Source organism: Etheostoma cragini, chromosome 1 (genome assembly GCF_013103735.1).
Source record: "Etheostoma cragini isolate CJK2018 chromosome 1, CSU_Ecrag_1.0, whole genome shotgun sequence".
Classification (NCBI taxonomy): Eukaryota; Metazoa; Chordata; class Actinopteri; order Perciformes; family Percidae; genus Etheostoma; species Etheostoma cragini.
The window spans coordinates 10,256,773-10,281,365 of NC_048407.1; the positions used below are offsets into that span (position 1 = coordinate 10,256,773).

General features: G+C 40.7%; 1 protein-coding gene across 5 annotated transcripts in view; it reads right to left on the reverse strand.

Annotated features, from left to right (window-relative positions):
* Positions 1-14,160, reverse strand: part of neo1a (neogenin 1a) — a 163,449-nt gene extending 149,289 nt beyond the window's left edge. For 3 of the 5 annotated variants that reach the window (XM_034880602.1, XM_034880593.1, XM_034880576.1), the window contains exon 1: positions 13,531-14,160. In XM_034880602.1, the coding sequence (XP_034736493.1) occupies positions 13,531-13,621 (91 nt within the window). In that variant the 5' untranslated portion in view covers positions 13,622-14,160. The remainder of the gene's footprint in view (positions 1-13,530) is intronic. The other 2 variants (XM_034880585.1, XM_034880610.1) reach the window with 2 other exon arrangements.
* Between the last annotated feature and the right edge of the window lie 10,433 nt (positions 14,161-24,593).

The following is a 24,593-nucleotide window of genomic DNA, read 5'->3' on the forward strand; positions in this document are numbered from 1 at the left end:
CGGTTCAGGCTGGTGGTGGTGGTGTCATGGTGTGGGGAATATTTTCTTGGCACTCTTTGGGCCCCTTGGTACCAATTTGTTGTCCTGAGTATTGTTGCTGACCATGTCCATCCCTTTATGACCATAATTCTGATGGCTACTTTCAGCAGGATAATGCGCCATCTCATAAAGCTGGAATCATCACAGACTGGTTTCTTGAACATGACAATGAGTTCGCTGTACTCAAATGGCCTCCACAGTCACCAGATCTCAATCTCATAGAGCATCTTTGGGATGTGGTGGAACGGGAGATTCGCATCATGGATGTGCAGCCGACAAATCCGCGGCAACTGTGTGATGCCATCATGTCAATATGGACCAAACTCCCTGAGGAATGCTCCCAGCACCTTGTTGAATCTATGCCACGAAGAATTGAGGCAGTTCTGAAGGCAAAAGGGGGTCCAACCCGTTACTAGCATGGGGTACCTAATAAAGTGGCCGGTGAGTGTATGTCTTTGCTCCTAAAAAAGGTCAAAGAGTCTAATTCTGTGCATCCACACAATCTGATCTCCCATCCATGCAGCCACACTGCACCATTTTTGATTGAATTTTATGAAGCCAAAAAAAGGACATTGAAAAAAGAAAAATCGCTAGTTGCAGTTTTTTCTGTTTTATATCAGAATATTTTGAATATCTGTGGGTTTTTTTCTGTTGGTCATACAAAAGAAGCAAAATGGCCTCTGGGACTCTTCGGGACTTTATGGACTAAACAATCAATCAACTCATCAGAAAACTAAAAGACAAATCAATAGTGAAAATAACTGTTGCTGTAGATGCAGCCCTAAAATTAAAAGGCTAGCCACATTTAAAATCAGGCTTGGAAAAAAAGTAAATTACTGTGTGCCGACACAAGCCCCCCCCACCTCATCCTGGCGTGATGGAAAAGGAGTATAGCTGAAGCCATTAATGTTCATCTCCCCGTGTTCTTGATGGGACACCTCATTAAGAATCTGTTGGCTGCAGCTGGCTTGCTATCCCACACCATTACCGCCCCGCCATGCCAAAACCTCTGCCATAGGCCCTCGCTCCCCATCCCCCACTCCGAACACGTCCCTCGTGTCTCATATGACATCTGTGTCTCGAGGTGCTGTGATGGAATGCTGCTCGCCTGCTATTCCTCCAGAAGAGCTTCCTGCTGGCCGCCATCCATTTTGCGGCCATGCTGGTGCTGAGTGACCTGTCACAGGCTGAGAAGTAGGGGGGGGGGGGGGGGGGGGGGCGATTGGAGTCAAGGTTCAAGGGACAACGGTTAAGGAATCGGAGGGAACGGATGCAGCTGCCTTCCATCACTGGCCGTTGTGTCCACTTCCAGCTGGATGGAAACCCTCACCTCTAGGAGTTCACGGGCCAGCCTCCACCTGCTCGTCCTCCTCCGTATCAGACAGAGGAAGGTCGCGTCTGTATTTAGACACGGCTCAAGAGACTGCTGTCCCAGATGCTGCTCTCGGGTTCTGTACAGCTTTATCCAACTGCAATTAAAAGACAGCTGTACTGTATGTGTAATTTTGGCAAATCGCCAAATAAAGTGAACAAAATGACGGTGCTAACCCACTGCTAGTACCAGCTTGTCTCGGCTGCGGTGGCCGAGACATTTTTGTCCCTTTTTTTCAATGCCCGTCACTTTTGTTGACGTTTAACACTACGTAACACTAACGTATTAACTCTAGTTTTACAATTATTTTTGGAATTTATGGTCAATAAACCTCATTTATAGGAATTTATACCTAATGTTGGAATTTAACTAAAGTTTAAGGAATGGATGTTGATGGTTAATCACAGACTGGAATATGTCAACTTTTACTCAATACTATTTCAAAAGCACTTTGATTTATTTTCCAAATGCTATAAAATTGAATACAACACCCCAAAATTGATTAATTAAAGTAGAGATTTGTACTTTCCAAAGAGCGTTGTGCGTTGTGTGGAATCAATCAGGTTATTATGGGTAATTTCAATTGGGTCGTGAAAAAGAACATTGATTGACCCGAGGAATCCTAAACATGAGGGTTAAGGATTACCGGTGCAATGGTAAACCACGATGAAAATGTTGATAACAATTAGTGTTTTGATTTGAAATATCATTGTTATCACGGTGTGGAAACCTGTGTGTTTAATCCTTCCCAGCTTTGTCCGAGTCTCCTGAAGTTTCCGCGCTTGTTGAAGTTGGGATCATGGCGGAAGGAGGAGATGACAGCACTCAGGACATGTCTCAGCCCTCTCAGAGGACTAAGTCTGAAGCATGGGCATGATATGGTTATAAGAATATCTAAGGACAGCTGATTGAAGATACTGCAGGAAAAAAAAGTTGCTGCAAGAAGGTAGTGTCCAACTTTCAAAAAGACTGTGATAACACCGACAACCGTAATCATTTTGGTCTCCATAACCGTTTCATACCGTTACAGATCCCTTGTGACTGAACCTTTTAAAAGGTGTTCATTTTTCATTTTGTTACTTTCGATTGAAATGAAAGATCTTTCCGGACGTATTTCAGCATGTAAGATTCAAAGTAGTGTTAAAATCTCGTCCTCGTGAACCCGATCTCTTGTCTCGTCACAACCCTACAAAAACATATTCTTTGAAATGATTCTCCACCTTGTAATTATCAAAGAAAGTCATCACATAGGAGGAATAATCTGAGTCATAATGGGAATATTGCATTCTTCCTCTAATTGCACAAGTCTGTCAGTAAGCCGCCTTGTTTTTTGAAATCTCACGTGTCATATCACAGCCAAACCTCGTCTTTTATCAGACTCATCTTCCCAAAGGGTCAAGGATGAGAAGCCGCATTAGGAAAAGGACACTCTGGAGGGTAAGGAGTGGAAACTAATCATTCTGTAATGCCATATTCACGGTTGTCCAGGTGCTTGGCCACATGGAAAGTGTAACAAATAAAGCATAAATCCAAAGCAATGAATACCCATTCAGAAGCTCCGGTTTCTAATATTGTGGAAAAAAAGAAGCCCAAATACCTCACTTAAAGCTTGACATTTCAAAAAAACTTAAATAAAAATAATTGCACAGTTGTACAGTGAATCAAATTTCAAGGCACAATTAGCATTTTCTAATGCCAAGCAAAAGCTAACTTTGTGTTAGAGCTGTGTATTATTTATATGAAAAAAGAAAAGCCATTATTTGTCAAGTAAGTGCTGCTGAAGTACACATTTAATCAACTGTGAAGGGCCAAAAAAGCAGAATTCCATTACATCATGGAATTGTATTAAAAAAAAAAAGAAAGAAGAAGGTGAAAAGCAGTAATTTCCCCATTTCAACTTCCTCTCCTGACCTCTGTTAGCTTTCGATGAGCTCAGAGTTTAGGGGAACTGGCTCCAATAACATGGTGAGACGTCTCTGCATGCCAAAGGGGAGCTCCCAACGGCACAAAGGAGCCTCTATCTAATGTGGAACTTTTCAAAGAATCAGTTCAGCTTGGATTTAGCAGCAGAAGTATCCATTAATACCAGGGGAATTGTCCAGGGGTTACCATAGAAGCAGGTGAAATCAAAATATAAAACCTGGGAGGTTGACTGGAGAGGCTCCACTAAAAGGGAACCTGGGACACAAGTGGACATCTACATGGCTAGCACAGAGCCTTTACTGGCCTTAACTGTAAACCCTAAACTATTTCAACTTAATGTCTGAGGCTCAACCATCCATAACACTGCTGTGCTCCACATGCTCAGACAGTGGCATGGAAAAGTACTGTGTTGGATGAAACTAAATAACACCTTCTGTTCTTACTGAAGCCTAAACACACTACGCCGGATATGACTGGAAGTTAAGAGGTTTCTATGAAATTCTACTACAGAAACCCGACAAACCAGGTTTTTCGTTTTAAACACAGACCACGAAAAATATTGGAACAAATACAGACACTTCACTACTACTGATTTATATGAGGCCAGATATTGTCCTAAATTTGGGATATTGTAATATCCTGATATAACAAGTGTTTTCCTGGTTTGAAAAGGCTGCATTACAGTAGAGTGATGTTATTTTCTAAACACACCAGACTGTTCTAGCTGTTTCATTATTTACCTTTACCCAGACAGTTATTATTTGAACATAACTGAGTATTTGTCAAAAATCTCATGTGTGCATATTTTTGTGAAAGCACCAATAGTCCACACTACAATATCGCCACAATATCAATATCAAGGTATTTGCACAACGTCTGGGGATATATGATTATATCCTCATTGCCCAGCTCTACTTCAAAAAGAATCGTTTCTGGCACTACTGACCAAAGTTGGAGCAGCTCATTATCTATTGAAAAGACCCCATCATTAGACATCTTGGTTGGAGTTGAGCACTGGTATTGAAATGAGTTACGTGTGTTATCTAAGAAAATTGTGTAAGAAATCTGAACAGGGCTTGCCAGCGTGCGTCAATCTTTTCCAATGGGAAAAAAACTGTTTAAGTTCAGTTTAAATATGACTCTTATAAAATCTTTACCAAAAGTACATTTTTAGAAATCAAGTTTTTTGACAAACCCACTCCACACAAATACCAACTATTTTGCAATTCACAGCTGCGTGCACGGTTGTAATTTTTGACCTTGACAATAAAACTTTTGCCTGTTATAATAGAGGCGGTGTGGCAGCCAGTGCACGCCTTTTTTGCTCTCTGTACAACGCTGAATCGATGACACCAAGGCTGCTAGCTGCTACACACAAACTCGAGGCTAAATCAAATTTCCGCCTTGCTTCTCAGTGAGAGCAGGTTAACACTTTGTTGTTGTTTTGATAGAGAGGGAGTTCAAGTTGGGAAACTCTCTGAACCTTGATCATAAAACAGCTGTTCAACCCCAGATGGGTGGCATACAACTACACAAATACCCACCCAAACATGTACACACACATCCCATCATGACTAAAGCTGCCAAGAACCACAGGCCGGGCACAAGATGATGGCAGCCAGCTCCATTGAGCAGTGCTCACAATCCTCTCTCTGTGACGGACTGCCCCCACGCCCTTTCAACACATGAAAAGTTCCTTTGACCGAATGAAGGCTGAGAGGCGCAATGTGTACATGGGTGATTGATACCTTATGAATAAGTGTAAGATTTCTCCCACGTAGCTACACGCTGGTAAACCTAGCACCAGTAATATGATGAAGGAAGGGAAGACGACAGAGTTTGATGTCAAAAAAACAACACTACAACACACAAGTTGATTTGGTGAATGGAATAGTTCAGCCCCAGTCAACTTATATTGCCAGGGAAGAGAAGGACACAGGATCCATAAAAATAAAAATTAAAAATCCAATCCTGGGTTAGGAACAAGATTCAAATTGCACCAACCATCCTGGACAATTATAATGAACAACAATCATCAATGTATTAGCTAGGTTGCATTGACTTTCATTTTCGTGCACTCTTTTAAGCACATGCTACCTAACAACTGCACTACACCATGAACTACACCATGAACTACACCATGAACTACACCATAGTAGAGACCTTGTGAGATGAAAACGTTACGATATTTCTCATCCAGGTTAAAAGTTGTCTCCCGATAGTACCCAAGGGAACACAAGCGTGGTTACAGTTTTCAAAACTGTTTGCTGGACTATACTATAATAACGAGATTACCGTGAAGCTAACACTTCCGTGGCAGACAGGTGTTGCCTGTTGCCCTGGTGACTGACTAACAGACATAAGACAAAAGCGTTCCTAAGCCCTGATAGATCTGGAAATGTCTAATATTGGCCGATAAAATCGGCCTGCCGATAATTCTGGCCGGGCTCTACTGGGAACTACATATCTCGTGTCTTGTCTTGTGAGCTGGGTGTCTCGTCCCACCCCGACACCATTGAGAAGACTTTCAGGTTAATTCATCACACCCTCGGACGTCGTCCAAGAAGACGGCAGAGAATGATTTCATGTCTGAGAGCCGCAGGACGTCGGAACTCCAGCAGGTACAGTGCAACCAAGTGAAGGTTATTAATCAGCCTTTCAAGTCTCTCTTAATTTACAACAAGTACTGCTCCGAGGAATGAAACCAGCCACCTCAAATATACATTACGCTAATTATATAAAGGGTTCTTTAGATTAACAACAGATTAGGCAAGGAGTTGCCAAAAATTTAAGTGAATTGGGAAAATGTCATGTTAACTGCTTCCATCTGTTCTGTGTGGTGTTTTTCACTCAAAAAACCTGAGCTGCATATCGGTCACCCTCAAGTGCTCGCGCTAGGGTTGGTCTAATGGATGATGTCATCGTTCATCGACGATGGCTGTTAGCCATCGTGGTGTCACGACAGACAATGTGATGCTTCTAAAACAGACGTGCAGCGAAAGCGCACTTGGAGAATAATATCTGAATATGAATTAATTCATTTCAATCTTGCCTCCCCTCGAAATACAAACACCACAACGCTAGCCTTGTCCTTCAACTAGAGCGGGATTTACTAATGGAAAGATAAAACATTTACAACATTGGTTCCCAAACCGGGATAGGTGTGCCCCCTTGTGTGAAGTTGTGGGTACGTAAAGAAAGCTTTCATAGAAGAATGCGGGCTGGGGGGGGTTTGTAGCTGGGGGTTTAAAGTCTGAAGGGAGGCAGGACTGTAAAAAGTTTGTGAAACACTGATTTAGAAGATTTAAAAATTCAAACATTTGGCTTATGCTTAATACATGTTTATTTGGTTTATGATTTGTGTTACCATTGTGTTGAATGGTCTAGAATATTGTAGTTAGTTACTGTCGTCTTGTCTGGAGATTTGTTCATGTTGCGAGTTCTTAACATTTTTTTTAAAAAAATGAACAAATTGTCAATCATTAAAAAAAAGAAAACAAATTCAGATATTTAAAAAAATGCTTGTTCTTCTTTGAATAGGAAGTGTCTGTAATATGCCCCCCCAGGACTGTAAAAACTGTTATACAGTGTATAACGGAGCCTTGCACTCATTAGTCCAGGCTCATCTGACAAGCACAGCTTGCATGTGTCATAATCCCATGCAGCTGCCACTACCGACAGGAGACACCACGACAGGAGCTCGGCAAAACCAAAATAGCTCAAGTTTGAGGAAAGTTTTGAGGGGGAAAAAAACTCCTCACTGTCCTGCTGTGCTTTTATAACGATTCCTTTGGAAGGGCCACAAAGCTCATTCCTTCAAGGTTTTGCTTGAACGCCAGGCCATGCGGAAAATACTTCTTTGCTTGCAGTACACTACTTAAATCTAAAGTCAATACACTCACTGCCATTTGATGCCGTCATGCCGCACACATAAAGGACGTGCACTGGAACACGGTAGCATGACTACTGCAGTTTTGCTGTATGCAGTAAAAGACAGGACAATGCCACACTGTCCTGAAGTACAGGACCAACTATGACTGCAGTCGAGCAGAACGTAAATATTATGGAACATGTATTGCTGCAAGACTACCACTTAATACAACCTTCACTTACAAGTGTTTTTGGCCATTTTGTGTGCTGCCCTGGTAAAAGCTTTGCATGGCCGAATGGTCAATTGTTTGTTTTGGATTCACATAAATTCTTCCACTGGAATATAAAACTAACCATAGTTTAAGAAATGTGAGTAGGAACGTTTAGTCAAACGGCCCTGTCACAACGTAAGGAATTGAAAAGATGTTATCGGTGCGGCTTCACGTCTATTCAGACGGTTTCAAGATTTTAAAGATGTTCAAATCAGTCTGTAACAACACTTGTGGAAATTCTGCTACACATTCAAACCATGCCCCAAAACAACACACACACACAAACACACAACTTTGGGTTTACGTATGTGTAACTGCAAGATGGTAGCAAGCATTGAGGAGCAGAGCTTGACCAGTGTAGTTCTCCAGAGCCCGACAGAAGGCGACTTATGGCTTTGATGAAGTGCGAAGCAGCATAAGAGACGGCAAACTCAAATGTTACTGACACACAGCCATAATTCCAGCGTCTTCTTTGTGTGCCTTGCGCTGCCGCTATGTGCGTCAGCTCCATGGAAACTGAAAAGGCTCTGCTCTCCCAGAGGTCATTAAGCCTGAGCATCATTCAATCACAGCAGAACAGGGAAGCCTGGAGAGCACATGACCACTGTGAATAAAAAATGTTGCCTAGTGTTCCGTTTTTAAGAAAGAAAACTAAAAAGGAAGCGTGGAACTTGGTAATATTTCCGGCTATGTCTCCAGTAAAAGACAACAATAGTGTGAGTAACGTCACATCCCTTAGGTTACCATAAAGTCTCACACGTTTCAGCAAACACTATATGGTCTCTTGACACTATTCAACTTTTTTCTAAATCCCAGCAAGTGTTTTTTTTTTTTTTACTTTTATTGTTTTGACATGAAAGGGTCAGCAGACACAAAGAAGACACACAGCAGCCAGATTGGAAAGGTGCTGTGTCTGGCATGGTTTTAGTCACAGCAGGTGCACCTGAGGATAAGAGAAGTTGAGCTTTCATATATAAAAAAGAAGAAAAAAAATAAAAAAAGAGCACACTTGACGTGAGCAGCTTTTTATGTACAGCCCAATCGTAACAGCATATAGGCTGGCTTTTAAAGTACAGCGATAACTGATGGTTTAGAACAACACCTAGCCTATTCCCCTTTTGCACCACATTCAATCAAAGTGCTTTCCTGTGTCCAGAGAGCAGGTCCCCCCCAGGGACATAGATTAGCACAAGTGTTTTGTTGAGAAAAAAACAATAATAAAAGCCTTTATTCTTTGCCGGGCACACTTCCTGGTAGAAGTGATGGAATTGGTGGACCGGTAACTGCAGCTTTATAAAGGTGGAATTAACATTAAAATAGCAGGGGTGTGCAAAAAAGAAAATAAATTCATATTTGAATCGCAATTCAAGCTCTAACGATTAAAAAAATTATTATATGTCAACTGCAATCACATGATTGATACTTTTATTGATCCCCAAGGGGCAAAGTCAAGGTCCCAATATTTTACAGACATTGCATACAACACACACATCATAACCACATGAATTATATATATGTATGTTTATATAAATATGTCAATATTTACATAAATGTATGTTTGTGTGTGTATGTAGAGTATACACACACACACACACACACACACACACAAACAATTCTTTTTCTGACCTTTTTGAATCACCTGACAAACCACCCAATTAACAGTAATTTTCAAAAAATATAAATTATATAAAGCAATATAAAGCAAACCCGCTTTGAAAACTAATTACGTACTAACTACTAATTACTAAACTGAATTTGAAAACACAAAGTTAAAACAAAATGAAAATAAAAACTAACGAAAAATGCAAAACTATAACAACCTTGGTGTAGACACATTCCCCCTCAACAATCGCAGAGATCATAAAAACACAGAACGTTCTGACAACATATGTGTAACGCTGGGCAATACGGCCACTGCTAGGATAGCTAAGATAGTACTTAGGATACTGCTAAAAAATATGTACAATTGAATGTAGGTGAAACTTTACCACGTTTTAGGACCACTGAATGTGCATCAGAATCAGAGGCTGGTACACAGGCTTCAGTGGAGGGACGGGAAAAGCAGATTCCAGTTGTGTTTCCCTGCACCGCGCAACTAGAAGCAGCTCTGATAGAGGCAATTTCCTCTCAGAAGGAAGGTGAATAGAAGCCTCCCTTCTACTCCATGATCCGCTCTGGGTTTTCAAGACCATGACCCTTGGCTTCTCGCCACCCAAAACAGCCCTCCCTTCACTATGACGAGAAACCAACTAGCCAGCCCGGACTATGTCTCAAATACACAGGGGCTAACGATGCCAGTTAGAGAAACAGATTTAAATAGCATGCTCAACAATCAATGAACATAGGGAAAACTGGATTTAAATGTTTGGTGTGTGGAGAGAGAATGAATGTAGACGCAATCTGGTGTACAAGCATTACACCTCCACGCCAACAGCTGATGCGTGAAACTTTGATATGTTGAGAAATGGGATCAAACCATGTGCTATTTGCGGCGTGCACTATTTCCACGGTGGTTTGATATAGTTTAACTGCACTACGTCTACAAAAATCCTGCACTTCAGCCTACACTGTCGATACGGTTTTGAATAACAGAAACATATGAGCAAATCGACAAAGTGGGGAGCCTTTTTCAGATAAAATAACAGCCAATAGTCATATTACTTTCCCACAATAGGCACAATAGGCAACTGAAAGGCGGTGATTACACTGGGCCCCCCACACCCCCACCTCACCAAAAAGATGCAACAGCAGATGTTGTGACATCTATTCTGAGGATAATGATCTACCTTTGCACCTGCCAATTACATGGGAAAACTGCTGTGACAGTTAAGGCAAATAATTTCAATGGTCGCTGTCATATTTATAACCCACAAACCCCGGACATAAAACAAGTTGTTATTTTCAACTGTGATCTCAAACTGCTGAGCTCGCCACACCACCTCCGAAGCCAGGACACGGAGCTACTACAAAGTGAGCCTCCACCTCAGTGTCCAAAGCAGATCAGGAGCATTTTCTTAATGGGGCTGGATTCATTAGTGAAACAGATGAATCAAGAGCTTGGCCAAGTGTGCAATTATCCATCTCTCTGTGGAAGAAGGTCATTAGGACGTTATGAGCAATTGGAGTCCATAAATAAATGATCAGTAAACAGCATACACTATACGGCAGAGACAGCCGGTGACTCTACACGATGACATCCCATCTCAGCTCGTCACAACGTGATGTAAACATGTGGAAAAGATATTATTATTAAATATACTATTTTGAGCTGTAGATAAAGTTGCAGAATTAATTTATGTAATTGGCTAGAAGAGAACCCTTTTACTAGAGCCGGACCAATATATTGGCGGGCCGATACTGTTGGCCGATACTAGGCATTTTCCAATCGGTATAGCATTTATAGTGGCAGATAAATGAATATTACATTTATTTATCTATATCTATCTATCAATGGACAAAACACCCTTCAACCATGTTATGAGTGTTGGCGTTGCCTGGTTGGCAACACTTTGATTTGCCACATGTTGTTTGTTTTTATTCAAAGGACTTTAAGTGTAATATCTTAAGTTCGTATCTTTATACATTTTGTGTATCCGAACATTAATATATTTTGATGTTCTGGTTATTATAGTTTTATTTAGGTTCAAACTGCATTATCACATTATTTTAGTGAGGACTCATAAATAACTAATCTGTTTATGTTTTGTTACACATTTCAGGATATATTATTTATTTTAATACATATCTGACAAAATATCTGATTTTTTTTAAATCACCAAATGATTGTATTGATATCGGCCTTAAAATTCATTTATCAGTCAGCCTCTATCTGTTACTATACTTTGCATACAGACACCGTTAAACGAGGGGGATAACTGTATTATTCTTGACATTCAGGATGAATGAGACCCGACTTTGAGCCTTCCAACTTCTTTTTCCCACTAACCGGGATGTAGGACCACCAGGGCTTTCCTAACACAACAACACAGAGGTGGTAAATTATGTTCTTAGCAGCAGATTCCGCAGAAGATCTTAAATGCGCCAAAGAAAACAACAGTTGTTTATAAAGGTCTGGGAAATATTGCATCTAAGGTGGTCTGTGAGGGGGATAAAACCCCTGTGAGTGCTGTGTGTGTGTGTGTGTGTGTGTGTAGGAGCAGAGAGGGTTGCCAAATGTTTACACATTTCAGCAAGTTATTTGCATTGTCCGCTGGGAGACAATCAGCACACTATTCCCTCCCTGCAGGATTACAGAGATAAGATAGAGTCTAAATGGATTTTACACTCCTCTAAGAAGGAGCAGTCTACAAAAGCCAAACTTTTTGAGCCATTTCTAATGGCGCCAAACACTTGTAAGAGCTACGAAGGAAGTAGTGGTAAAAAAATAGCAGTAGTTAGGCTGAAGTTTGCAGGTTATTCCAGACTATACCCACTATATCTGTCCCCAAACCAAATGGGACGGAAACTCTTGAAGTCAGAGCTGCAACTCTGACAGCTTTAAGAAAGATAAGTTCTAACCACAGTCAGGACCTCAAAGAAATGTGTTTTAAATAAACAGATATTTTCAGAGAAGGGGACCCCACAATTAGTAATTTGAGACTCTCTCTGCGTGTGGGTCCCAGTCCAATTCTCTGGAATCAATCAAAGCTCCCAAAGGAACTCCCTGGTCCCCTTAATCTCCTGGTTTTATTACTTTCCAGACAGTCAGCCTGTTTCACCCTACCCCCATTTCTCTCTTTTGTACTGATCTCGAGCAAAGCCAAGGAGGGGCTTTCTCTCTCTCTCCTTCCACCACTGCAGAACGCTTTTCATGCGGGAGAGGGTCTTTTCATCAGGCTTCACACGCAAGAGAGCCCAACAACTAGCACAGGCCTGTCACTCCAAGGCCTGTCTTCTATGCACATTCATTCTTCTTAAAATAAACTACCAGGTTTCAAAGGCTCATGGACTGCCTTTTTTGACACACAACTACATTGCATATCACTGGAAAAACTGGGCCGTGTTGCACAAGAGTCAGTTATATTCACAAATGTTCCAGACCACATGCTGCTGTGTTTGATAGCCTCTAACAGCTTTAAATGATAAAGATGTGACTCTGTCACGATATGGGGTATGTGATATGAGCTGGAGCTGTGCACTCCAATGACTGCTGGAAAGACATTTTCTTCTCATGGCTCTCCCATTTAGGCACTCGTGGCTTGGGAGTGCTTACCACAGATTTGAGGGAGTTGTGCTTAAACATACAGACTCAAATCAATACCTCTAATATCAAGAAAGCACCTCTAATATCTGTGAAATATCTCACTACAGAATACCACCAGTTGGAATGAGACAGAGACTGCAGTGCAGTGCCCCTCACTTCAAAACAATTAACAGAAGCAAATGAATTGGGGTCTGTTTATCTATCAGCTCAACATATATTGACGCCCAGGTAATGAGATGTCTGCTGGACTGATGATGCTAGCGTATTACCTGACAGTGAGCACTGATGACTCTTTGTATCTTTCACATTCAAGTTCCTGCCACCCCTTTTGGATTTCCATGACCACACAGAGCCATTCAAGCACAGGTAGATGGATAGTCGTAATTCCTTCAAACTAAATGTGTTTATTTGGCATTTCAAATCCAAATGCACATAACTCAAAGGCATAATTTGTGAAATAACTAGCTAGGCTATACAGCATGTCTACGAGTCATTGGAAAGACAAACAGAAATGTAGCAGTAGTTCTGCTTTACTATGCAGACAAAAGGACGGTGTGGAAAAGCGTGTTGCTTTACTGCTTCAAAACAGGGCTGGTCTAGGAGTAATTAGTGTGCCTGTTGTGGAAAAAGTAGCTTACTTTTAAAGTTGAGTAAATGGTTAAAGAGTAGGCTAGCAGACCTAAACACAGCAGAACGAGCTAACAGTTACCTAGCTCCACGTCTGATTTCCAAAGCCAACAGCTTGCATTCCGTTATTACAACTCGTGATACAATGTCGGTAAGTTTCTTCAAACGAGGCGTAAATAAGCACACATACCGCAGAACAACTAGCAGTGTATTAGGACATTTACCTTTGTCGACATGCTTTGCCGCGGCGGTCTCCGTGTAGAGAAAGGTGAGACAGAGGAGAGAGAGGAGCGACAGAGCTCCCCGCTCGGCCATCACTTTTCACAAATAAATCTTTGCAGGCTTCAGGAACCCCGGAATAGCTAAAAAAAAAAAAAAAAAGAAATCCTTAAAATCCCCGGCCACCTCCTGTAAATGCACAAGCGGGGAGGGGGAAAAAAAGTTCAAAGTCCTAAAATGTACAGAAACATCCGGAGCCAGGTACTTTTAAAACTGGCCGGATGAAACATGTAGCTGGAAAGAGAGAGCCGCAGGTTAGAGAGACTGTTTTCTCAACTTGGTCGAGGCAGAGGTCGGAAAAAAAACACTGAAATCAATCCATTGCCACGGAGGCGCAGCACAAGGACAAAAAGATTTGCAGGCGTCTGAGCACCAACGCGCCGACTTTACTACCCCGATATATGTCAAGCGAGGATAAGACCAGAAAGAGCTCAGTTGGAGAAAAGATAAGATCCGGCCAGAAGGAGAAATCTCCGCCGCTGCCAGCTCACTGTTCACGGACGGGACGTAAGAGAGCAGCGTGTTGAAGGCAGGGCTGGATCTCCTCTGGCTCCCCGGAAAACAGGGTGTGGAGTCACACGGAAGTTTGGATCCCGGTCGCCTGTGTGTTCAGGCAAAATCTAAAATATGGTGTGGGATCTCAATCCAAAGACAACACCTCATCTCCACACCGCAGGTGTCCCAAAACTCCGCGCAAATGTAAATTATTTTACAGCATTAATAAGAAGTTAACACGGACGAAAGGCCTAAAACACAGAGCTCTTTCTCATTATAAGGTCAATTAGCCTACACAATATTATTTGATAATAACATTGATTTAAATTATTGTTTAACTCTTGGTTTGTTAATAATTAACCCAGTGTTATAATACTGTGGCCCAAACCCAATAACACCAAGTTTGTGTTAGTTTACATAGTCTAGGCCCTAGGATTTTTTTACTTACTTCACTTTGCCTACGCTGTTTAATATCATGGGCCTATAAATGTTGCCCAGCAGAATGTTGAACTGTAAAGTAGTATTTGTTTTGTCTGTTAAATTGTAATGACAAATCAGACTGCAGGGTGTGTAAGCATATGTTGCTGTTTCTATTAGATCTGTAAGAGGACAGCTGCTTGCAGGTTAGTTATAACAAACTTGACAAACAAATGCTAAAGGCCCATTGCTGTAGAGTATTTCTGCCAAACAGCTTACTTTTTTTGCATTGTGGCCAAGATTGGCTTTTATCCACAAACTTACACTAAGCTTTCCTATTTCTACAATAATAATGGCATGGTTGGCTGACTCAAAATGTTCTGTCACTGTAAAAGCTGAATTAAAATGTCACAAAAAAAACATCAACAATAGCTATACTTTACTCCTGAACTGTTGTATTTTCACTTACTTACTGGCACATCTTGTTATTTTATTTTTTTAATCTTTTAATATTACTGTAGCCCATACTGTATGTTGTGAGTCTTATAAACTATGTTTAGCAAGTAAAAATGTGGACATTTAGGTCCTCAAGGGGACATAGACTGAGATTCAGCTGGAAAAAAAACATGATTCGTGGAACAGTCCTCTTTATCCTAATAGTTTTAATAGCAGTGAATCTAGTGAACTATAGTCTCCTATAAACTAATCCTGTGATAACTCTCTCATACAATAGACCCAGAGCAGTAGTGACGCAGTGATACATCCATGCCCATTGCAACTGTCCTTATAAGTAGTTTATACATAGCCCAAAATAATGGGATTCAATAGAATCACGTTCACAGAAATCCAAACAGATGCAGAGGTCAACATCTGTAACATTACTCCAAAAGATAATGTCACATGGTGGCTGGAAATCAGAAGATAAGATTAAGTCCTTTCAGTTTCAGATCAAGTTACTTAAAATAATCCTGGGGGGGGGGTGTCTTGTTGTAGGACAGGGGATGAAGGAGGGGATAAAGTAAATGTCCTTGTTTTTTTAGGGTAGCAGATTGGAAGAGTATTCAACCAATGTAAAACATCTCACATCTGCATCACTCCCCTTTTAAGCAAAAAAATAAAATAAATAAAGCTCCTGTGTTTGTTAGTATGATTGTGTGACGTTTGTTTGCTGTTAAATGGAGCAGAATCATCAAAGCAAAGAAAACAAGTGCTGTATTCTCCTTCAGTATGTGACTAGTCTTTAGGGAGTAGGGGAAAGGGAATGGTGGTCTGTTTTTAAACAAGTTATATGCCAACACAGCTGTATTACCCAATAAAACACAGTCGTTCACTCAGAAAAATGGAACAGCTCCCTCCACTGGATTGAGTAACCCATGGCATATTAATCATGAACATTTCCCCCATGGGCATGACAGAGCCTTTTTTTGTTTGGTATATGTGTGGCTGCCCTGGGTCTGTTCTCATTTGAAATGTCAAACTATACATTTTCACTCTCAATTAATGATGCTTTCTTTTAGGTTCACTGATTGCATGGTGTGCCTCTAGGCTCACCTCTTGGGCCAATCATTTTTCTTCTTCATACCTTTGTCATATTCTTCTCAGCTCTTTTCATTATGTTACAAAGTCTTGTCTCCTTGGGTAAATTAAATTCTTCCAGTGAATTGTGATTATTATAACTATTTAGCTGCTATCAAGGACTAGAGGTCTGAGAAATTCTTTCAACCCTGTTCATACAAACGGATATCCTTGTTTTTGAAGCCTGAACGCATCTCAAGGAAACTCGGACACACAGGACTTCACAGTTCAGCAGAACTACTGAGGAGAACACATGAATGATTCAATGGGTCATCTATACTGCTATGTTTCTTAATGAGCAATAGGGGCCAGACATACTAACTGTCTGAGTGAATGAATAAATATAACATAAATCAAAGTACTTGTAAACAAATTAGCATTTTTTTAAAGATAGTTTTTTGGGGCATTTGTAGGCCTTTATTTTCACAGGACAGATGCATACAGGAAAGGGGGGAGAGAGTATTTATTGGTATTTACTGCATGCATATGAGTAGTCTGGCATTGCAGCCAGGCCTTCCTCTACAGCGCTGCGGAGGAGGGTCTGGCGAGTCCCGACAGCACTCGGGATAGGAGAAAAACGTGCTCTAGTTTATCGGCATTTTTTTGAACCAATCACAATTGTCTTGGGCGGCCCTAGGCGCCGCACTGAGCGATTGGGCCTCTGGAAAATGACATCGGGAAGGAACTTGTTTTGGTGGAACATGTGTACGTTCAAAAGTTGTTTTAGTCATGCAACAGAAAACTCAGATTGGACAGATAGTCTAGCTAGCTGTCTGGAGTTTAAAATGCCAACACAAAGAACGCATCAGCAGAATTTCTGGCGGAGCCTGAACAATCCCCAAAGTGGACCGTTGTGGATATAGACAAGACTGTGAGTAATATTTTGGATCCACAGGATAAATCCTGGATAACATGCTACATAACTGGTTTAGACAGGGTTTTATCTTTTCAGTAGTATTTAACAATCTATGATGATCCACAAATGTACCTTTCAATAACCCTACTTCAACCTGAGAATTAAATGTGAGTTTTGAGGTCAGATTGAGTTTAATGTTGTTGACCAATAAGTAAATAATGTACAAGGTATTATCATATATTTTATGTCATATCATACTTTATATGTTATAATAAATAAGATGTGTTTGACATGTGATAATTCAGATATACATATCAAGAATTTTAATCTCTCTTGAATAATATCCTAAAAATCATCATGAAAAATGTTTTAAAAAAGGTTGGTATTTTGTAGCAAAATTTCTGGGGTAACACATCTATCTATGAATTGCAGGAACGTTTGTCTGTCTGTCTGTGTGTGTGTTATGCGCATATCTCTTTAACCGTTAGTCCGATTGATTTCAAACTTGACAGATGTCTTGCCATGGGCAAGAGTAAGTGCAGTGCCAAGTTTCACGTCAATTGGAATTTAAGAAAAAAAATTATAATGTATCGTAAAAGAAGCACACATTGGATTTTGCCTCAAATGTGGGTCTGAGGTGTAAAAAAACTATTACTTTTTTACTACTAACTTCGGTACGTTAGTAGTAGGGTATTCAGGGGAGTTGCATATTAAGTACTTTGGGGTCCTTCTGTAAGGAATTTTGGGTTACAATTTGTTTTTGATGAATTCCACAACCAGCAATACCACAGGCAAAGCAATCGGCCCCTTCCAAACAGGCACATTTTCAATAAAAATATTTCTTTCAGATTAAAGAACAAGGTCATACCAAATCTCCAACATTAAAGAGAAATTCACATCATAAATCAAGTAATGGCAACCGTGCAGTTGAGGAAAGGGCCATTAGATTACTGCACGGAATGGACGGTGGATTAACTTGCACTTGAAGCAGCTGTTGAGTTAGTTGATTTTTCAAACGTATTTAAATAATTTGAACTCTTTTTAAAAGCACCAACCATATGTACAGTATAATTTATTCAGGCATGTGTGTGTATGTGTGTGTGTGTGTGTATGTTTTCAAGGGATTGCAAAAATGTACAGCTGATGTCATTAGTTTGGTGGGGAAAAAAACGACAGCCAGTACAGATTAAAGGGAATTTACACACACAATGAATCTATGTGATCATACTTACATTTAAATAATCATATTACACAATCATACACATCCTTCTTTTTGATGTAACCACTCCAACAATATTCAATATTATCACCAAATCAGCTATTCTGTTCATATGATTGGTGTGGATTACCAATAATGGCAGTGAGTTGACTGTGATTCCAGCATGATTCTGATCCTGATCTTATTTAAAACCAGATTAAAAGGCACAAGGCTTAGCTCGCAGGAGAGCCAGATGAGCAGTCTTAAGCGTGGCATTTGGTGCCTCCCGAGGATTACTTACACCCTGAATTAAATATGACCCCATCCACTGAACACAAAAGTGCCGCTATAATATAGCTATAATGCTAAATTACAGTGCAAGTTCAATAATGTGACCGTTAATTGAAAAGATAGGACAGGTATGGTCTATGCAGTGGCGGTGACTGTGCTGACCTAATGTGCGTTTCTACGTGTGTGTGGTTCATTGTCTGTGGCTGTGTTAACATTTAAAACTAAGTTTACATCTTGGTGGCCCCAAAGAAGATAACATTTCAATCCTGAAGCAGCAGGGTATTCTTCTTAGCTGACACATTTGCTGATATGCATGGGTGTTTATTTGTGTGTCGGTTATTTGTCTACGGTGACAAACAGCTGCTGTATACCTGGCCCAATCCCCGGGCTAAAGATGGCAGGGGCACATGGCCTCATGGAGCATTCCCACCTGCCACCGCACAGCACATGACTTGCTTTAGCAGGAAGCAGCCGGTGTGCACTCACACATCCCCGTCATACATGTGCTTGCCTGGACACATTTTCAGAGCCTGGCACAGTTCACCTCACATTTGTCAGCACTTTTTTTTCCCTGTCTTCACTCTTTTCCTGGATGCTGGTAATCATTGTTCTAATTACCTCTCAGTGTTCTGCTGAAATATCCCGGCGCCCAGCCCACTGATACGGGTGGGTTGATTAACGTTGGGAGTCGTGGAGAGCACAAAGATGGATATGGAGATGGTAGAGGAGCACATTTGTGAACACATAAACTGAGATCTATGACAGTCTGAGGACTTATTAGATTGGGTAATAGTGTGGATTTTGTTAAGAATGAGTACTGATTGGAGGTTTGCTCATAAAGGAGCCAAATCTAAAATTTCAACTTCTTTTGAAAAGTATTAGACTCTACAGAGATTTTCTACAATAGCCTATAAATTAAGCAGGAGAAGGAGCCAATTGGATAAAAATCTGCTTGGAAGTTACACACAGGTTTTAGTTAAACATCTTCTCTGGATTTCCAAGAGATTCAAAGATGTAAACACAATGTGTGCAGTGTTTAGTTGTTGTTTCCATAGACATAGGAAATAATAAAAGGCAAAATAAGACAACACAAAGATCAAAAATATGGGTCAGAATGTGAATGTGGTTATTGTAAATGATGAAATATGAGAAACAGAGCTTCAATCACTACTTATTTAGTTGTATAATTCTAATCAGGGATGTCTATATACAGCTATACCGTTTTTTGCATATCCTAGCAAGTGCACAGTTACGTGTTGTTTGTGGTTATAATGTACCAATGTATATGAAATAATTGGAAACAATCGCTACCCAATCTGGCAAACTTGCATAATTTAATGAAATGGACAATTTCACTTCAAGCATGTAGGGGGACCGAAGCGGCAAATGTTCTCTAGTGTTGCTTTAACCCTAATAGTGATTGATAGAGTGCATGCTTTTTAAAAAAATCAGATGTCATAGGTACGTGTTTAAAAATGTTGCTATTTAAAATGTGTTCACCATATGAAGGAGAGACAAATAATGGTAAAAGGTAAATAAACGCTTAAATAACTTCATAACAAGTAGAAACAACCAAGGTGGGTCATAGTAATTTAAGTGCAACTATGTTACAGGTCAGGCAGTCATTACTTTGACAAATTAGTTTTTAAGCCACATCAGCTCAAAAAAGCAGTTTGGTCACTACTCTATGACCAAACTGCAGGTGCATAGTTGAAAAACTAGCAAGCAAAATTATTTCACATGTCAAGGGGAACAGTCAGCTTTTACAAGGGTCTATTTTACCCAGAAGCGTGCGCTCTACTTTCTAAGTATGCCATGGAGATAAGGGGAACAGTAAGGACAATATTGACAGGATCTGCCGAATAACTAGTAGACTACTGCATTACTACATAGCATAAAATCAAATATGGTCAACCCCTGTTTGCAATGTTGATTTAGTTACATCAAAGTTAAAGCTGCTTCTCATGAGGAGTTTATCTCCCGCAGGTCTTTTGAGACCATAAGAGTTTAATAATATTAATTTATTATGCAGTATATGTACTTTAAAACTCTTATGTTGTAAAGGTACAGTTGATTAAATGATGCTGCTTTGAAGCCTCCAACATACCTTAATGTATGCTTTGTAGGGCTGGGTACTGAATTCAACACTTGTTGGGCACCAAAAAAATGTTACTCTAAAGTATCGAGCATCAAAAAGAGGCCTCGTCATTCAATCCCAAATTTTAATACCTAAAGGACTACGTCTCATCAGTGTCAGTTGGTCAATAATTCTACCGAGATCTAACAATGCTTGTGATTGGCTGTCTAACGTTACACGTCGTAAAGTAGGCAACACTCCACAATATACAGAGAGACCTGCTCACGTAGTAGGAGCTGAAAATATATTAAGTGGTTTGTGCCAAAATGAAAAAAAACATCGTCCAGGACCCGGTAACAAACTAACGGTATCAGTTCTGGTATTGAACATTTTATAACAATACCCAGCACTAATGCTTTGAACACAGGCCCAACAAACCCTTGAAAAAATGTGTGTGCATCGCCATTGAACAATTTTCCCACTAGTTTGTTTAGTCTGTTTTTATTGAGAGTGATAATAGACTAAAGAGAAAGAGTGGGCCAATGTGTCAGTATTTAATTCTGGGCTTTTGTCTCTTCAGGAAAGATACATCACTCTTCTTTATAAAGCGTTGTCAGCGACAATAGCGTATGGGTGTGCTTGAAATGTCAATGGCTTCTAATGAAAGGAATAGAAATTCAAATCAAGGCCATTACACCCAACAGCTCTTGGTTGGCTAAATCTGTTCACCCAGCTACAGTTCACAGGGAAAATCCTATCTTCGTGCTTATTTCACACAGGCATGCGTGAGGGAGTTTATCTCCAGTTCATTTGCTGAATGTGGACAGTTCCTGCAATCCAAAGCATACAAGTGCATTCAAGACTTGAAAAAGAAAAGGCATTTACAGGGAGGTATTAGGTTGAAGGAAGGTGTAATTTGTCAAAACTGGCATTTTCAAACAGAATTTGACAGTGGAAGATAATGCAGTCTCAAGAGTTCTCTGTCCATCTCCCCTCCCTCTCTGTTAGACTCCATCACGTGAAGGCAGAGTCTTCCTTAAAATCTCAGCTGGAGCTTGCTGCTTGGAGACGCTAGGTTACCAAGCCGAGCAGCGTAAACATGGGCTTCAAAACGAATACTCAATGCTGTCTAGATTTTGCCATGGTGCCCCCCCCCCTTTGATTTATAGCCATTAAATTGTGTTTAAAGTGGGCAACTGTGAAGGCACTTGAATATTTTTTTTATAAGTAACTATTGACAGAATTTGTGGGAACCCTGTTGATACATTCAAATTCTAAACATGCTGCAGTAATTGTGGCAACAAGGAGTGAAGTGTGTAAAAATTATGATGTACAACCCTCTACCATTACAGTATTGTACAGAACCCAATCAATTTTGCAACCCCATGTTAACACCCTCTTGTCCTCATTCCAGATGGATTTAGTTTGTTTTATACTGCTGCCCTGAATGGATAGCTTTCTATCGCTCGTAATGAGCACCATTGAGATGAGGTGAAGTCACTTAAGGGGCTGTCTGGGCAACACATGCAGCCTTCCCAAGATGTACGACCGCAAGCTGCCTTCCTCCTGGCTTCCCCCCCCCCCCCCCTCTCCTCTCCCCTCCAGAGCCTCCTCTTGTGGTTAAGGGCCTTCTTCCTGTCAGAGGAGGTCGACTGTTGTTGTTGGAATTGCCATGGCCACTTAGAGGGGCTCTCTCAATCAACAGGGACTGCAACTCCTGAAATGGGGCTCGGGGATCAGCGGGAAATACAAAACAACAAGCAGCACCTAATGTTGCATGCTCCACTCTCTCTGAGTGTAAAAAAATGCATTCACATTAGACTGACAAATAGGATAGAGCTTCCTTAAGCTTTTTTACTTTAATTGTAGGTGGACAGTTTTACTAGCATATTTTCTCTGCTTCTTCCCCATATTTCCAGCCTAAGCAGGAATGGTGGCCTCATAGGTGTAGTGTAATATTTTATCCATAATGGATGATCATACGCCTTCACAAGGGAGGTGGTCAGTGGGCTTTAGGCACAATGTAACAACTCTATGCCACAGCAGCGCTGCCCAGACTGACAATGAAGTGGAGAGTGCCATATTGCAATAATGGAAAAAGGGGAGAGGGAAAATAAGAGAGGGAGGAGATATAAACTGCACTCCAACAGGGAAGCAAAACACCGCAATCTGTTCTGGCAGAACAGATTGAAACGATTACAGTGAGGGGAATATTCAGTTTAGGGATTTTTTCCCCCCCTCAACTCCACCTCATCTGTCATGAAGTGCATGAATGCTCTGACCAGACTGAGAGAGAGAGTCACTGCCAAATCATGCCTTGATGTTTGAAGCATCTTGGAACGGTCTTGGTTTTTATAAATTGCATGTGTGAAGAATGCAATGACTGATGATAAGATAAGCACTTTGAAGAAAAAAATTCAGAAAGAAAACAGTTATTAGAGAGTACTTCTAAAATCGTCTAATGTTGTTATTGATTTTCGTTGTAATGTCATCAGAAAACGGATTCAACAAAGATAAGATGTGATCACCTGTCTGTCACGTGACATCAAACCATCTCCATGACAACAAAACTGCTCCACACACCTAGGAAGTCCAGGATATGTAGGTTGAAAGCTTTTTATATTATTTCTTTAAACTGTTGTTTCTGAGGTCAAGAATGAACATTTGATGGCAGTTCTACTGCATATCCCATGCAGTAGAACTGGGATGGGACATCTGCATGGGATACTGCATATCCCATGCAGTAGAACTACAATAGAATTTCTTAAGAGAACATTTCGTTTGCTAATGAAGCAATTATTGTTCCTACAAAAAAAAAACTGCTCCTACATTCAGTCGGCTCTCTGTTAATATGTCCGACCTTTGATCACTTACATTACAACATTTTTAAATAACATAATTATGATATGACATGTTGTGTTGTGTGTATTAGTGTAGCTGCAATAATATATATACGCATGTTGGCCTTTGAGTGTACATCCACACATTGGATGTTGAAAGGCACACTGGGTAACACAGTTAAAGCAGCCCCCCCCCCCCCCCCCCAAAAAAAGCATAAAAGTGAAAATGTTTTCAACGGTTCCAGTGCTTATCAATGTGGCACATGGGCCAGACAGCCCCAGGCGTTCCCAGACATTTTACTCTGCCATGGCATTTTTGAAGCAAATCCATCTGTAGCGAGGCATCTCTGTGTGATCCCAACGTTGGGTTTCAAGGGCATACTTCTTTCAGAGTTAAGATAATCCCTCCCATCAGTCAGTCATGCATTCCATTTAAACACTAAAAAACAATGTCAAACCTGATTACACTGGGTTTTCTGCCCTTGTCGTTGAAGCATTCAATCAATTCACCATGATTTAAAGTTCCCATGGCATGAAAATGTCACTTTATCAGTTTTTTTAACATTAATATGCATTCCCCCAGCCTGCCTATGGTCCCAAGTGGCTAGAAACGGTGATAGGTGTAAACCAAGCCCTGGGGATCCTGCTCTGCCTTTGAGAAATTTAAAGCCCAGATTGGCCGATATGGAATCTTGCTCCTTGTGAGGTCATAAGGGGCAAGGTTACTTCCCCTTTCTCTGCTTTTGCCCGCCCCGAGAATTTTGCCCACCCATGACAAAAAGAGATCGTGGCTTTTAAATGAGCAAAGTGGCAGTTGGTCAAGGCCATACCCCCAGCCACCAATTTACCCCCTCCCTTATTTCCGCCTCAAAAGCTACAGACTCAGAAATCTCATAGTAAGACTAGGCTCTAGTGACTGTAAATCTGCACCAAGGCAGAATTTTCGGAAAGAGACTTCAGATATGGTGTTAGGGGCCCATTAAGGTCTATATGAAAGCATCCGAAGAGCACCATGTCATGGGACCTTCAATGACCAATTTAACCCTGGCAAGACATTTTTGACACATTTAGGATTTACAGTAAACAAGTAAACACTGAATTAAAGATCTAAACATCTGTATGATCAGAGTGAACCGAACATGCCACAGCAACATGTCAGGCAGAAAAATGACGCATTAACTCCCCATGGCACATTACAATGCATTGCACTAGCGTGCTTGTCTCCTCTCTCAATAGTTATTTCTTCCTGCCCTGTAATT